We start from the raw sequence: 15,368 nt of genomic DNA on the forward strand, positions 1-15,368 counted from the left end.
TTTGTTAAATGTCCTAGATTCCCTTGCCAACAACTGCAAAATCAAGATTCATTCCTACACAGCAACTTATCAATACTTGGGTTCTTGTTTAGCACTTCCAGACCAATGTTCATTCTGTGTGAAATTATTTTGCCTTTGTCTTCAAAATACATCTGGAATTCACTGTTTGCTATGATTGTCACTGCTATATTATGGGTGGAGCCACTATAACCTCTAGGTCACGTTACTGCTTTAGTTTTCTGATTTCCCTGTTTTTACTTTTGTTTGTATTATCTATTTTATCACAGCAGTGAAAGTAAGTTCTTCAAATCTAAGGGTTAGACCTTAGCACGACTTAAGCCTTCCAAAGGCTCACCTTCTCACTTGTATAAAAAGCCAATGTCTTTCCAGTGCCCTCAGAAGGACTCCCTAATTGACTTTCTTCCTTGTTCATTTTCTTCCATCCTGGGGAAATATGTGTATGAGGAGGGGTTTTCAACCCCTCTTTTCAGGTTGGCCTGCATCTTAGAATTAAGGGTGAACTGCAAGAAGACTAGGCTACATGTGCATTTCCTCCTAGCTTCAAATCGCAGATACTGAAAAGAAACAGTTATCTTGTATTATTAGTATCTTATAAATCTTTTTTGAGAAAAATAACTCTCAGAAGTTTACTTATGTCTATAAGGTTTTTAAGTACAGTGATTACTACACAACAAAAAATAATCAGTTAAGTAATGATAAAAGGCAATATGTACACATAATAACTGATGGAAACAATAGAAGACAAGTATACCTGAAAACTTATTAAAAATGCACAAAGGAGTTGTGTGTTGCCAATATTCAATTCGTTGATTAAATCAAATGCATTAATAAGCTGGAAAAGTAGAGAGCTGCATTTAAGAGGGAAAATAAAATAGTTTTAGTGTATGAAAGAGTACATATTTGTAAATAATTAAATAGTTATATGAATATTTTTATACTTTTAAATATACTTTTGCCATGATCCATTTTTCCCTAGAAATGTTTTAGAATATCAGCAAAAGTCCATGAATGTGGGCTGATTTAAGATTTCATCTAGCAGAAATCAGGCAATTAGGATTATTAAATACCTGGAAGACTCCTAAAGCAATAACCCTAGAGAAAAGTACATGTAATAAGCTAAGTGATTTGCAAAGGATCTAGATCAGCAAGATGTACTAGGTTTTTTTTTTTTATGTGTTGTATTGCTGAATCAGCCTCACCAATAGCTCTACAAATGGACATGCCTATTGAATTGTCAGACAGTGTTATCCAGTTTTTGAGTAGAAGGGAAAAAGGTTTTGAGTTTCAGGTGTACATTATAAAGGACATGCAAATCACAATTAAGTTAGCCAATAAACAAAATCTTTCATGACAAAAAGATTTCTTGATTACAAAGTTTAAGTAACATCACTTTTCCTCTTTCTGCAGAATGAGCATGTTAAATGGGTAGATGTTGGCGGAGCCTATGTGGGACCAACCCAGAACAGAATTTTACGCTTGTCTAAAGAGCTAGGCATAGAGACTTATAAAGTGAATGTCAATGAGCGTCTAGTTCAATATGTCAAGGTAAGCCTGACTTTTTATTCATATGACCAATTCAAGAACATTTTATTTGAGAAAGAGTGTTTATTTGTGACTATTTTTCTCCCTTTAAAGTTAATTTTTAAATTCTTTCATTGTGTATTTTCACTTTGCATGATATGTTGCATATTATATAAGTATATTGTCATATAAGCATATATTGCATGTTGAGTATGTTCCTTCTCCTATTCTTCCACCTTCTTTTCTTCCCCCTCCCATTAGCTTCCTTTATTCCCCTACGTAGTTTTGCTTCTACTTTCATAATTTTTTTGTATCTGTATAAAAATCTAGGAACTACAAATAAGATAAAACATAATATTTCCCTTTCTAAGGTTGTCTTAATTTGTTTAATATAATTGGCTTTAGATGCTTAAAATTTCCAGCATAATTTTATTGTTTTGTATAACTGAAAAATTCCATCATTTATATCTACATTTTCTTTATCAATTCCTGTGACACCTAGGTTGGTTCCATAATTTAGCTATTATGAATAATGCTGCAATAAATATTTATGTTTAAGTAGCTCTGTGATATTTTGATAAGGAGTCTTTTGGGTAAATACCTAGGAATGGTAGATTTGGGCCATATGGTAGATCTAATATTAGTTTTTTTCAGAGACCCCCATACTGATTTCCGTAGCAACTAGAATAGTTTACATTTTTACCAGAGTGGTGTGTAGGTGTTTCTTTTTGCCCATATCCTTCTCATGATTGGTTGTTATTTGTTTTTTTAATGATGACCATTCTCACTATAGTAAGATGAAATCTCAATGTAGTTTTCATCTCTAATGGTTATTGTATTTCATCTTTCAAAAACTTATCTGTACATATCATTAGTCAATTTATTGGCTAAATTCTTTGATTTGTTATTGTTTAGATTTTTTGTATTTTTTAAATAAATTCCAGATATTAATTCTCTGTCTGTCAGATAGGCAGAAGCTTTTCTTTCACTGAAAATATTTTTTTTCATGTTCAGGATATTCTGATTATGGTTTCTCCTCCCTTATTTCCTCCTAGCTCTCATAACCTCCACTTCCATCCAACTGCACACGTTCTCTCTCTCTCTTTAGAAAACAAATAAATAAAATAAACAAACTAGAATTTAAAAAACAAAAAAGCATAAGAAATACACATGCATAAAACATAACAACATAAAAATCAAAAACTGTAATATACAAGCAAAAGACCAGTAAGACAAATGCCCAAAGAAGCAGCATGAGACAAAAAAAAATCTACAAATACCATTGCTGGACATGGAGCTTACCCTTAAGTGTGGTTTATAGACCCAGTGAGAGTCCATTGGAACAAACTAATTTATCCTTTGCAAGTGGTTGCTAATTAGAAGTAGCTTCTTAATTAGGGATGGGGGCTTGTGTCTACTGCCCCCTCTCAGCACATGCACCATCTGGCTTGGATCTATATAGGCCTAGCAGAAGTTTTTTAATTTCTTGAGGTTTCATTTGTCAGTGTTGACATTACTTTCTGAATAACTGGAATCCTATTTAGAAAATCCCTAAATATGCCTAAACTTGAAGTGTTTCCTCTACTTTTTCTTGTAACAGTTTTTAAATTCTCAGGTTTTGGATCCTATCTTAGTTACTTTTGTGTTGCTATAACAAAACACCATGAGCAAGGTCAATTATGAAAGAAAGCATTTAATTGGGCTTATGGTTTCAGGGAGCTAGAATATTTGATAGAGGAACAAAGAAACGGTGGCAGGAACAGCTGAGAGGTTATATCTGAGTCTGCAAGCAGGAGAAAGAGACAGGGAAAAGGAGTGAGCATACTGAGAATGGCAGTCTTGAAATCTCAAAACTCTTCACAAGTGACATATGTCTTCCAACAAAGTCATACCTCCTAATCCTTCCCAAATAGTTCTACCAACTGAGGACCAAATATTCAAACATATGATCTTATGGAACCATTCTCCAAAGTAATTTATGAGACTATAAGCAATCTTTTAATTGTCACCACCTGTAAAATCAAAAAGCAAATTACATACTGACAAAATACAATGCCAAGGAATATATTTTACCATTCAAGAAGGGATGAATCAGGGCAAACAAAGAAATACTGGACCAAAGAAAGATTGAAACCTGACAGGGCAAACTGCCTGTAGTTTCATGTCTGATGTCAAAGAGCTTAGATAGCTCCATCTTCCCAGCCTTGATACCCACAAATATAAGTGCTCTCTCGCTCTTTCTCCCTCTCTCTCTCTCTCTCTCTCTCTCTCTCTCTCTCTCTCTCTCTCTCTCTCAAGGTAGTTTCACTCCATGCATGCAGTTCTTCTTTTTTTTTTATTGAAAAAAAAAATTTTCCGCCTCCTCCCTGCCTCCCATTTTCCTCCCCCTCCTCCTGCCCCTCTCCCCCTCCCCCCCACTCCTCTTCTCCTCCCTCTCCAGCCCCAGGAGCAGTCAGGGTTCCCTGCCCTGTGGAAAGTCCAAGGTCCTCCCCCCTCCATCCAGATCTAGGAAGTTGAACATCCAAACTGTCTAGGCTCCCACAAAGCCAGAACCTGAAGTAGGATCAACACCCCGTGCCATTGTCCTTGGCCTCTTGTCAGCTCTCATTGTCCGCCATGTTCAGAGAGTCCGGTTTTATCCCATGCTTTTTCAGTCACAGTCCAACTGGCCTTGGTGAGCTCCCAATAGATCGGTCCGACTGTCTCAGTGGGTGGGTGCACCCCTCATGGTCCTGACTTCGTTGTACATGTTCTCCCTCCTTCTGCTCCTCATTAGGACCTTGGGAGCTCAGTCCGGTGCTCCAGTGTGGGTCTCTGTCTCTATCTCCATCCATCGCTAGATGAAGGTTCCCAATGATGGCTCTCCTGGTCCATGCAGTTCTTCTTTAAAGATATCCCATGACTCTGGAATTTCTAACATGGAGTTTCCAACAAAATCTGAGTTTCACTTTTACATCATTACAAGTCTTCTCAGGTCCTCCTTGTAGAGACTCTCCTGCCCCACTCTTGGCCTCAGCAACTCTCCTTAACCATGGAGGAAGATTCCTCAACCTTTTATTCGTGTACTCTTTATGATTCTAAAACCAGAACCATGTGGACAACACTGCTAAGCTTGACTACCAGCTTGGGGTGAACCCAACATCCTTGAGTCACATTTGTAGAAACTTTGATTTGGTGTTGATTTTTAGGAGCAGAAAATTCCATAGGCCTTTTATTTTCACAAGTTGGAATCTTAGTTTGATGGGGTCTTATAATGAGGGCAACCCTTCCTTTATCCCAATGCATATCAGGCCTTTCTCATCTCTTTCTGCAAAAGCCTTGGCTCCAACATTAAATTTTAAGCTATCTTTTTGCCCCAGTTGCTCTCTTTCATTGTAGACTTGCCTAAGAGTGATTACTAATAACAAAGCAGCAGAGTCAATATGCTGCATTGAAATCTCCTCTGCCGAAGAAATTAGTCCATTGCATTTTAATTTAGCCTCAAACAAATTCTTAGGACAAGAGCAAAAAGCTGTTCCATTCTTTACCAAAATATCACAAGAATGGTTTCTAGCCTGGATCATGTTATTCTTCTCCTCTAAAGCCTCTTGAGCTTCATAGTCGACATAGCTTTAAGCACTGTTTCTGCCATGATCCTACTAGGATGACCTATTAAGCCCCACTTACAGTGTAAGTATGGTCCTTATAGGCTCATGTCTTTGAATACTTGGTCCCCACTTGGTGAAATTGTTTGAGAAGGATTAGGAGTTATGACCTTGCTGAAGAAGGTATGTTACTGGGGATTGACCTTCAGGTTTCTAAAAACTTGTGCCATTCCTGGTGTGTTCTCTCTTTGTGTAGAAGGAGCAGCACGTTGCTTCCCGCCGCCCGGGAAGGCTCCCAGCCACCGGCTAGCTTTACCCAAATAATTACACAAAAACCGTATTCTTTTAAACATTGTTTGGCCCATTAGCTCTAGCCTCTTATTGGCTAATTCTCACGTCTTGATTAACCCATTTCTAATAATCTATGTAGCACCACGAGGTAGTGGCTTACCCGGAAGGATCTTAACCTGCGTCCATCTTGGAGAAGAGAGCTACAGCGTCTGCCTGACTCAGCTTTCTTCCTCCCAGAATTCTGTTCTGTCTTCCCCGCCTACCTATGTTCTGACCTATCAGGCCAAGCTGTTTCTTTATTAATTAACCAATGAAAGCAACAGATAGACAGATGACCCTCCTCCATCATCTTTGTCTCATATTTTCAATCAATATGTGAGCTTTCAGCTGTTCTTGCCACTAGGCATTGATCTGCCATATGTATTCTAACCCTCTGAAGTGGTAAGAGCAACTAAATTCATTCTTTTATAAGCTGTCTCGGTCGTGGCGTTTTGTCATAGCAATAGAAAAGTAACTATGATACCTGATACCTACCATAGCCTTCCTAGGCTGTACCGTACTTCCTTTCCTAATCCATTTGCATGCCACAGGAGATGGATTTACTTGAACAAACAGACAGACACACACACAGACAGGCACACACACACACACACACCTGTGCATTTTTTCATAGTTCCAAGCAACTCCTGATTCACCTAGGAGCTAGTTCTAAAGGCCCAAAGAACAGAACAATTTGAAGCCATTTTAGCTTTTGAATTGGTTCTTTTTTTGCATTGTTACCCAGCATGTCTTTGAATACTTTGTTCATTTGCTTTGTACCTGGCATTTCCTCTTGGAAAATGTAGCTTGTTTGCGCGTTTCCTAGTGTTTAAAGAAGAGATTGTTTAAACTCAGCTCCTCAGATCCACCTAAGAAACAATAGCCTTTTCCATTATTATTGTTTCTCACTGAAGCCAAACATGTAGTGACTTGAACCTAGAAAAATGCTTGAGAAATTAACTTTACAATCTGCTATTGTAGGACAGTTCCTGAAACTATGAGAGAAAGGAACATTTACTCATACCAAATGACATGATTTCCATACCAGTCACCACACCTCTTTGCAAAAGTCACATCTTTCCCTGACTGTATATAATCATGTTGGGTCTGGAGGCTAAAGCATTGGGAGTTTTTTAGGAATTAAGGACACTTGTGATCTGTGCATAATAATAGACAACCAGGAGGTCAGGGATCTTAGCAAATTTGATAAACATGTAGTTTCGGATGCTTAGGATTGTGTGACAGTAATAGGTGAGAAGACAAACAAGTATTCTTTAGAAATATTGAGAACTCAGAGGTTAAGAGATCAAAAAAGTATTAAGAGATTTTACAAAGTGCTGACAACTAAAGATATATCTTGAGACATCGAATTTGCATAGTATGTAGGAGGCCTTTGATTCAATCTCAAACACCATGAAATAATTATATAAACTATTTTGATATGTTGGCTTCATTAGGGCACAATGAAAACAATTTCCTATTTTCTCATTTCTATAAAGCATAGCATTTTCCTAGCCTAATGGGTGATAATAACAATAAAAATAATAGTAGTTCCCATTTACAGAAACCGTTTACATTTTTATATTTGATGTGAAGAAGGAAATCAAATCCCATGTGCTAAACTACTTAAATAGTCATAGCAACCTACTCTGCACTTCAACTGGGAAGTGTGGGAAACCAGTTGAGTAGACTCATGTACGTTATTCATTCTTTAGTGAGTCAGGTGCTGAAAGAACTTTATTGTTCCTAGAGGGTAACAATAAAAGAACTGAGTCCTTTTTATGTATGAACTCATTATATTCTTGTATCTGTTCCCTAGGCTGTCATGATTTTCCCCATTCTGGAGATGAGAAGACAAAGGTTCAATGAGATAGAGTGACTTGAAAAAGCTATGAAACTAGTAACAATCTACTTATCCCTGAAAGCATGATCTTATTTACTTGATTATGTATTCCTGGAAATGAAACTGAAGTAAAGAATAGAAGAGCACTTTGCCTCTTCTGTTTGTAAAATATCTCTCCATCAGTTTCAGTGAAGACTGGCTGATAAATAAGCAGATGTAGTTAGTGAAAGACAATGATTTTTCCCACTCCTTTACTCTGCCAGTTCCATGTTCCTTTTTGTATATTTTAAACACTGAAAATTTGCAGTCAGTTATGTCCTCAGCTAAGTACTTTTTGATCTCCTGGTTATATAAGTCCACTCTAAAACATGAGAGCAATGTAAGAATTTGGCAGAGGCACATGGTGAGTAATTCAATGTCCTAGATTCAGTCTCTCTCTCTCTCTCTCTATCTCTCTCTCTCTCTCTCTCTCTCTTTTCTCTCTCTCTCTCTCTCTCTGTATGTATGTATTTGAGTGCCTATGTGTGTCTGTGCACATATGTGTGACTATATGTTGAAACCATACCTCAACTGTTTTCTACCTTACTTTTGAGACAAAATCTTTCACAAGAATCTGGAGCTTACTGATTCAGCTAGACTGACTGGTCAGCAAGACCCAGGCACCTGCCTGTTGGTGCCCTCCTTGTGCTGGGATTACAGGTGTACAATGTTGCACCCAGGCTTAGGGATCTGAACTCAAGTTCCTTCTTGCACAGTAAGTACTGTTCTGACTGTGAGCCATCTCCCTGGACAACATCATTATTTTCTTTAAATCATGTTTAGTGCATATACATAGGTGTGTTCATGTATATGTGCACATACTATGATACAGGTTTGGAGATCAGAGAACAACCTGTGAGAGTCACTTTTCTTCTTCTACCATGAATGTATCAGGGATTGAACTCAGGTCATCAGACTTGATGGCAAGCCCTTCCACCCACTAAGACATCTAATCAACTCTTCATCCCATTATTCTTAGTTGAGACAAAGTAAGATTAAAATGAAAAACTGGTGTTTAAGAATCTGAATGTTGCCTGCAAGTTATAAGATTCTGGTATGCTGCTCAACCTTCTTGACATGACCTTCTGAATTTAGTATATTCAGTTAAGTATTGATCTTTCCAATACCCATGAAATTTTCTGGATTTCACAGAGAATCATAACTTTTAGAAATGCTGATGTAATAATATTGAGAGAACCTTTCTTCATGATTTAACAGAAGATGAGCTCATGATAAGTTTTAAGGAAATGCTCATGATAAATCAGGTGTCGCAGCTAAAAAAAGAGAATTATTTTAAAAGTGGTGCTAGGGTTGCCTATATTGTTGCTGAGTGCCTCTCTAACAGGTAAATAAGATCTTTGATATTTCTTTTTCCAAGAAAAGGTACACCTTTATTTTTCTGGAGATAGGACATACTCAACCCCTATTATATTTTTCTTTTATCACAACATAAATGTCACTGAGCTGTTACATAAGAGCTACTGGAAAAAGGTACCTTGTAGCCTTAACATTGATATTCTGAGGTTGCTCTCATTATATAGTTATTAGCTTAATGTGTGGGTACACTTGTGAGACTAAGGCAGGAGGATGGTTGTAACTGGAGGTTTCTCTCTTGCTTGCCAGTTCCTGAAAAGCCACTCTGAGGCTTAAATATTAATTACAAACTGTTTAAACGATGGCTCAGGCTTATTTCTGGCTAGCACTTGTGTTTAAATTAACCCATTTTTATTAGTTTACATTTTATGAGGATTGTGCCTCGTTACCTCCCATCTTGTTTCCATGGTGGCTGCTGGCTTCTCTCAGACTCTACCTTCTTTGTCCCTCTTTTTCTTTCTCTCTCTGCTTGGATTTCCTGCATGTACATATATATATATATATATATATATATATATATATATATATATATATATATATATATATGTATCTCGATATCCATCCCTGCCATGGGCCAAAGTAGTTTATTAACCAATGGTAATAAAACATATTCACAACATTCAGAAGGGCGTCCCACATCAGATGGTAAATTCAAAGCCAGTTTAGGCTATATACTACCTTGTCTCAAACAACAACAAAGTAGTTATTAATCTCTGACTTGTTGCTGTCTCATGGTCATGCACCTCAGCACAATAGCTCTATTAGGTCATAATTATTAAATGTGTAGTCTATGGAAACTTTGGTGATAAACTCATGCATCACTTGCATTTTGGACAACAAATGGTGTATTTGAATCTCTCCCATACAGCCGTGCTTGGTGGTATATTACCTATAATCCCAGTACTTGGAAAGTGGAGGCAGGAGGTTCAAGGGGTTCAAGACAAACTTCAATTACATGAGACTATGCATTAATAACTCCCTTCAAAAATAAAAACAATCTCTGCCATGTACTTGGTTCTTCAAGGTCAACATGGTAGTAATGATAAGAGTGGAGCCCTTACTGTGTTCCTCTATGGAGACCTTACTGTGTTCCAGGCCTGATTTCAAAATTTTATTTCTGTTATTTCACTTAACTCTTACTCTCCTGAAGGCTCTTATATAGGGACTGTAGCTCATATTACAGAAAAGGCCTGAGTTTCAGAGGCCAATTAACCTGCCAAGTAAAGAAGAGCCACTGAGAAGGAATGCAAATCAAGCTCTTTCTACTCCTCTGTGCTGTGGGGGGTGGGTGTGGACTCCAGGAAGCAGCTTTAGAGTTTGTATTTGTTCTAGTTCTTTGGATGCTTCTTTTCTAAGCATCATCTCATGTTTGTTCCTGTGTCACCATGTGTGAGGCTGGTGGGATTTTGCTCAGTCATTTGGTCCAGAAGCCTAAAATAGCAATGTTATAATACTAAGTGTAGTAGATGTTCTAAATATGATGAGGAAACTATAAATGGAGATTCTTATAGTAAGGAAAAATAGGAAGATATTGAATTGACTATTCTAGATAAGATTGTTAATTAATGTTTTTATAAATGAGTTCCATTAAGTAATAGAAACATTTTGTTAGGTTTTATAGTGTGTGATGAAGGATGTGGAGAGGGAAGACCCAATCAGAACCTGAACAGGCATTTTCAGGACCTGCTTTGAAATAGAAATTGAGATATTGATGCATGCTCACTTTCTCCCTATATTTTACATCCTCTCTAAGTAAAACTGGAGTCAGAAATATGCACTAAACATTTAGTTTTAGAGAGTGGTTTGATAAAGCTTTATTTAAAATTTCAGAAACTTAGTAACAACACGGTATTTTTCCTAGTACTAGATTTTCTATTCTGTCTATGACTATTTACTCCAGGTTTCTAAGCTCAAAAATGTTTCAGAATGTGTGTGTCCTAGAATACTAAGTATATGTTGTTGTTGTTGCTAAGAGATGAACTTGGTTTCAGCCAAAGTATCCTGTAGAAGACAAAAGGTCTGCTTTTGTGTTACTTCGTCTCAGTGCTTACTAATATGACCTTGGTTTTGACTCTTGGTTTAAATGTGTTTCTTTTGAATAGGGGTATTTGATTTTGAGATTATTTTAGCATCTTTTCTATACTAATTTATAAAATATGGTTCTTTTATCTCAAGAAGAAGTTGTAATTTTACTTCCAACCCCTTTCAGAAACCCGAAAAACCAAAGGGATGTTGCTATCCCTTTTAATTTGCTAACTGCATCCTTTCTGAGTTCATGATACTATTATTGCCGTTTACATCATTGTGCTTATAGATGTTTTATCTCATTTGAATTTCCCATTTATAAGTAGAATTTTTATTTGTTTGGTTTGGTTTTTCGAGACAGGGTTTCTCTGTGTAGGTCTCACTGTCCTGGAAGTCACTCTGTAGACCAGACTGGCCTTAAACTCAGAGATCTGTCTGCCTCTGCCTCGCAAGCACACAGAATTAAAGGTGTGCACCACTAGACCTGGTGGGTAGGTGTTATTTTTTAAAACAGCGGCTAAAATATTTAAATATATTTAGTTTTATTTATCAAATATACAATATAAATGTGTATGCAAGTAGCTTTTAAATAGTTCTGAGTAACTTACACACACACACACACACGCACACACACAGAGAGGTTGAGATTGAGAGAGTTTTTTCAAAAGATTTAATTTGCTGCTTATGGATCACTAGAGATCTAAATGACAGAATTATAAACTTAAAGCTTTTGACACTGGGTTTTCTTACAGCACTGAAAGCAAATGCCACTATCCATTTCCTCTCAGAAGCTCCTTTCTATGTTCTATATATTCCGAGATACCACTCAGATGTGGTTTCTATAGTAGAAGTATTCTACTCAGTCAAAGTGTAAGCCCATAACATAGTTAAGAGAGGTTAGTAATTTTTTTCCTATCATTACTCACCATTTTAGGTATATAACTCATTGTCATTATGTGCATTCATACTGTTGTACAACCATCGCCACTAACTATGCATAGAAATTCCCTTTCTCATGGTACTGGCAATGAAACACAGGGACTGGTACTATCTCTTTTCACACAGAGCCCTTTTGATCTTTGTATCCTTTCTTCTTCCTTCTTTTTCTATCCCTTCCACTCTGGTTTGTTTGTTTGTTTTGAGACAAGTTCTCACTATCTTGCCTCAACCTTCAAAGTATTGAGATTACAGAAATTCACCACCATTCCTGGTTATTCTGTCATGTTTTATTAGTGATAATTCATTGTAGGAATTTTCTCTAACCATTCATTGAAAAGTACTAGAATTGCCTTGCTGTCTTGGAGTGGTTAAATATGAATGATTTTGTTTACATCAGGTTGTGGATCTGCAATCACCTTCTTAGTTGTAGCTTTGGTATTTGGGTTAATAGTCACAATAACTTTCTGAGTGGAATGAAACATTAAATAAACAACTTTCCCCAGAGAAATTATGCTAGTCTGTATGATATCATCCAAGATGAAAATATCCTCTTTCTTAGAGAAAACTAACTCTTCTTCCCTTTACAGCTATCAAGTGTTAATAGTTCATCAACTAGGCATGTTACTTCATGTCCAACATTCTGTGTAGCTCCTTATAAGTCAACCATGCTCCAATGGAAGGTTACACATCCACGAATATTTGAGCAGCACAAATTAGTCTTGATGTTTTTTAATGCACAAAAGTTGGCTAGGTAGTTAAGCGAGATGGATCTGAGAAGAGTTGACTAAATATGATCAAAGCATGTTCATAGTTCTTAAGAACTCATTAAATATTTTTTAAAGAAGGAAGGAAGGAAGTCTTCTTTTTCTTTTCCTCACTTTTGCTTCCTATGTGTTTCCATCTCCATTAACCCCTACCTTCACACTACAAAACATATACAAACTGCATTCAAAATGCTTAATATTTGGTCCTCATTTTTCAAACTTATCCAGAGTTGCATTTTATCAATTGAAACCTGAAAAACACCCCAGTGTCTTATGAATCCAATTCTCATTCCATTCTGGGCACTTCCTGAAGAAGTGAAATTCAGTTGTCCCATGTTGGTCTTACCAGAAAGTGTTTCTGCCATTACCCAATACTCTGCCACTTGACAAGATTGGTGCTGCCGTGTAGTTCTCTGTCTCAGATATAGACTCAAAACCTTTTCACCTCTAGGCCAAATTTAAAGAATACCTTTTGAAAACTTGATGGATCTTAGTATTTTAGTGATTGTTTCTACTTAGATGAGAAAAAAAAAAGTTGTAAGAATGTCTTTGGTTCAAGGTCTTATAGAAATGACATAAAATGACAGTTGTAAGAGCCTCATCAATAACTATCCTTCCCAAATATAATTTGAAGTTAAAAACATACAAATAATGATAATAATGTCAATAACTAATAATTGAACTATCCAGTACTATTTCTATAGAACTTCCTTTTATTTTTTGAATTGTATTTGGGTTTCATGTAATCAGAAGAAAATTATCAATGGAACCATACAAATATTGTCAAATATTAACTCCCACTCAGTATAATTTGTGTAAATATTTTTCATTCTAGAAGATTGTTCTCATGTTAACACTTTCAAACAAAATGAATGATTACTAAACTATTCCATTTTATTTCATTCCCATACCTTTCCTGTAATTTTTCAGACTCACATGATACACATATGAATTGCAAACTGAGATTTAATTTTATGTGTTTGTCAAAGTACTCTGTGGCCTAGTTTCCATAGTTATCCAGGAGGTAAATGTCTCATAAAATCAGACATAGGAGATAATAGGAAGGAATCAATTTGGCAACACTTGCTGGCTAATGTGATAAAAGGAGATCCCAGAGCACAGAAATTAGAACAGCTGCTAATTAATTATTTGTGCATCTACTACTGGAATAATCTTTAGTATTTGTGGCTATTTTTTAAAAATACTTCTTTAATGTCCAAATACTAGGAGGATTGTATTTAGTCTGGTGTCTGCAGATCCTAGAGCAATCTAGTTAAGTAATTTCTTCCAATACAAGGGCAGACCTACATCTGTCCCATCGTTGGAAAATACAACATGGACATGCTCAGCTAACAGTCTAGCTATCAAACTCTGTTATGCCTTGATCTTTTATGACATATTTTCTTATTTTGTTGTCTTGTGATAAAGGAAGAAGTGCCTATGGCAGAGATTCTGTACAGAGCCCATGATACCCTTTTGTTTTTAACTAGATATGCAAGTCATTTCAGTTTATTTCACCTGTGTAATGGGATGATGTACCCTCTTGTACAGAAGGGATCTAAGTGAGAATGTCTTCTCATGGGTTACAGGTAGAAAGTTCTCTCATGCTGTCTCAGTATTCTGCCAGTACAAGCAAGAATTTGAAAAAATAATATCTATGGAAATATTTTCTGAGTATGTACTTTCTAAATGACATCAATCTAAAAACATGCACTGCATGAGTTTGGTAGTCATTTACATTTTGGAAGTACTCCATATTCTAAATTTGTATTAGAGAGTCAAGATTCCCATTAGCAAATTAAAAGTCCTACAGAGTCAGGCAATAAAAAAGATTGCTTTACTATAGCCAAGATTTCCCAGATTTATGACCCTAGAGCCCATTTTCATATAGCATCTGGAAAGATTAGTGTGAGAAATGCTATCATATGAAATGATTTTAGAGATTTACAATTTAAATTCACAAAGAGACTAAGTCTTCTATCTTTCTCTGTTCCCTTCATCATCTTCCATATAGTAAGTTCTTATCAATTTGACAGTAATGTTGGAAAAAGTTTGTATGTAGAACTGATACTAAAAGTCAGTGCTGAGTGGGGCAGTGATGGCACAAGCCTTTAATCCCAGCACTTGGGAGGCAGAGGTGTCTGAGTTTGAGGCCAATCTGGTCTATATAGAAACTCTGTCTTAAGAAAACAAAAAACCAAAAAAAAATTAATCAAAAAACAAAAACTAACGAAAAGTCATTGCTGAGTTAGCATTTTACTAGAAGTTGTTATTTTTGTGGGGCCATGGAAGGGAGGAAAAAAGAGGGACTTGTTTGTGTTGAAAATGATCAAACATTTTCTGGGAAAGCTAGATGTGATACAAGCTAGGCTGTAAAAAACAGGCACCTCATTTTCCACTTCGTATCTTTTTTTTAAACAAACATTTATTGGAACTCACCTAGTCACAAGGCAGTCTAAATAGAGCAGGTACAAACACATTTGAAGCATAGTCTGTCTTCTTGGGTGCATTGAGAATAATCTGGAAAGTTAGCCACGTGTATAAATCAGTATAATATAGTGGAGAGCCTGGCAAAAGGCCAGGGGGTCATGTTCTTGTCATTCAGCAGAGGATGCACAAGTGGTTTATGACTGAGGTATCTAGGTGGGATTCTTGAGACCACATCTTTCCAGGTCATTGTTTGCTTATACATATAACTTCCAGGTCTAGGGGTATGCCTGATAAGTTCTCAAAGGAGAATCCAGCTCAATGGCATTGTAGGATTGATCTGGCTATCTCTTACTAACATGGAGGTTGATGGGGTGGTAGTTGGTATGACAGGAATCTGAACTAAGAGCATAGTAACATAAATTTAATTCTGTTAGGCACTATCAGGGTTTAAACATAATCTGTTTATACATACATACCTCTCTACAAGTATGATTAAAA

The 15,368-nt window shown here is 36.5% G+C and overlaps 1 protein-coding gene across 1 annotated transcript in view; it reads left to right on the plus strand.

The window, feature by feature from the left end:
* Nucleotides 1-15,368, plus strand: part of Maoa (monoamine oxidase A) — a 67,726-nt gene that overhangs the window by 21,799 nt on the left and 30,559 nt on the right. The window contains exon 3 of the mRNA XM_057759982.1: nt 1,429-1,566. Coding sequence (XP_057615965.1) covers nt 1,429-1,566 — 138 coding nt within the window. The remainder of the gene's footprint in view (nt 1-1,428; nt 1,567-15,368) is intronic.

The sequence above is a fragment of the Chionomys nivalis genome, chromosome X (assembly GCF_950005125.1).
Source record: "Chionomys nivalis chromosome X, mChiNiv1.1, whole genome shotgun sequence".
Classification (NCBI taxonomy): Eukaryota; Metazoa; Chordata; class Mammalia; order Rodentia; family Cricetidae; genus Chionomys; species Chionomys nivalis.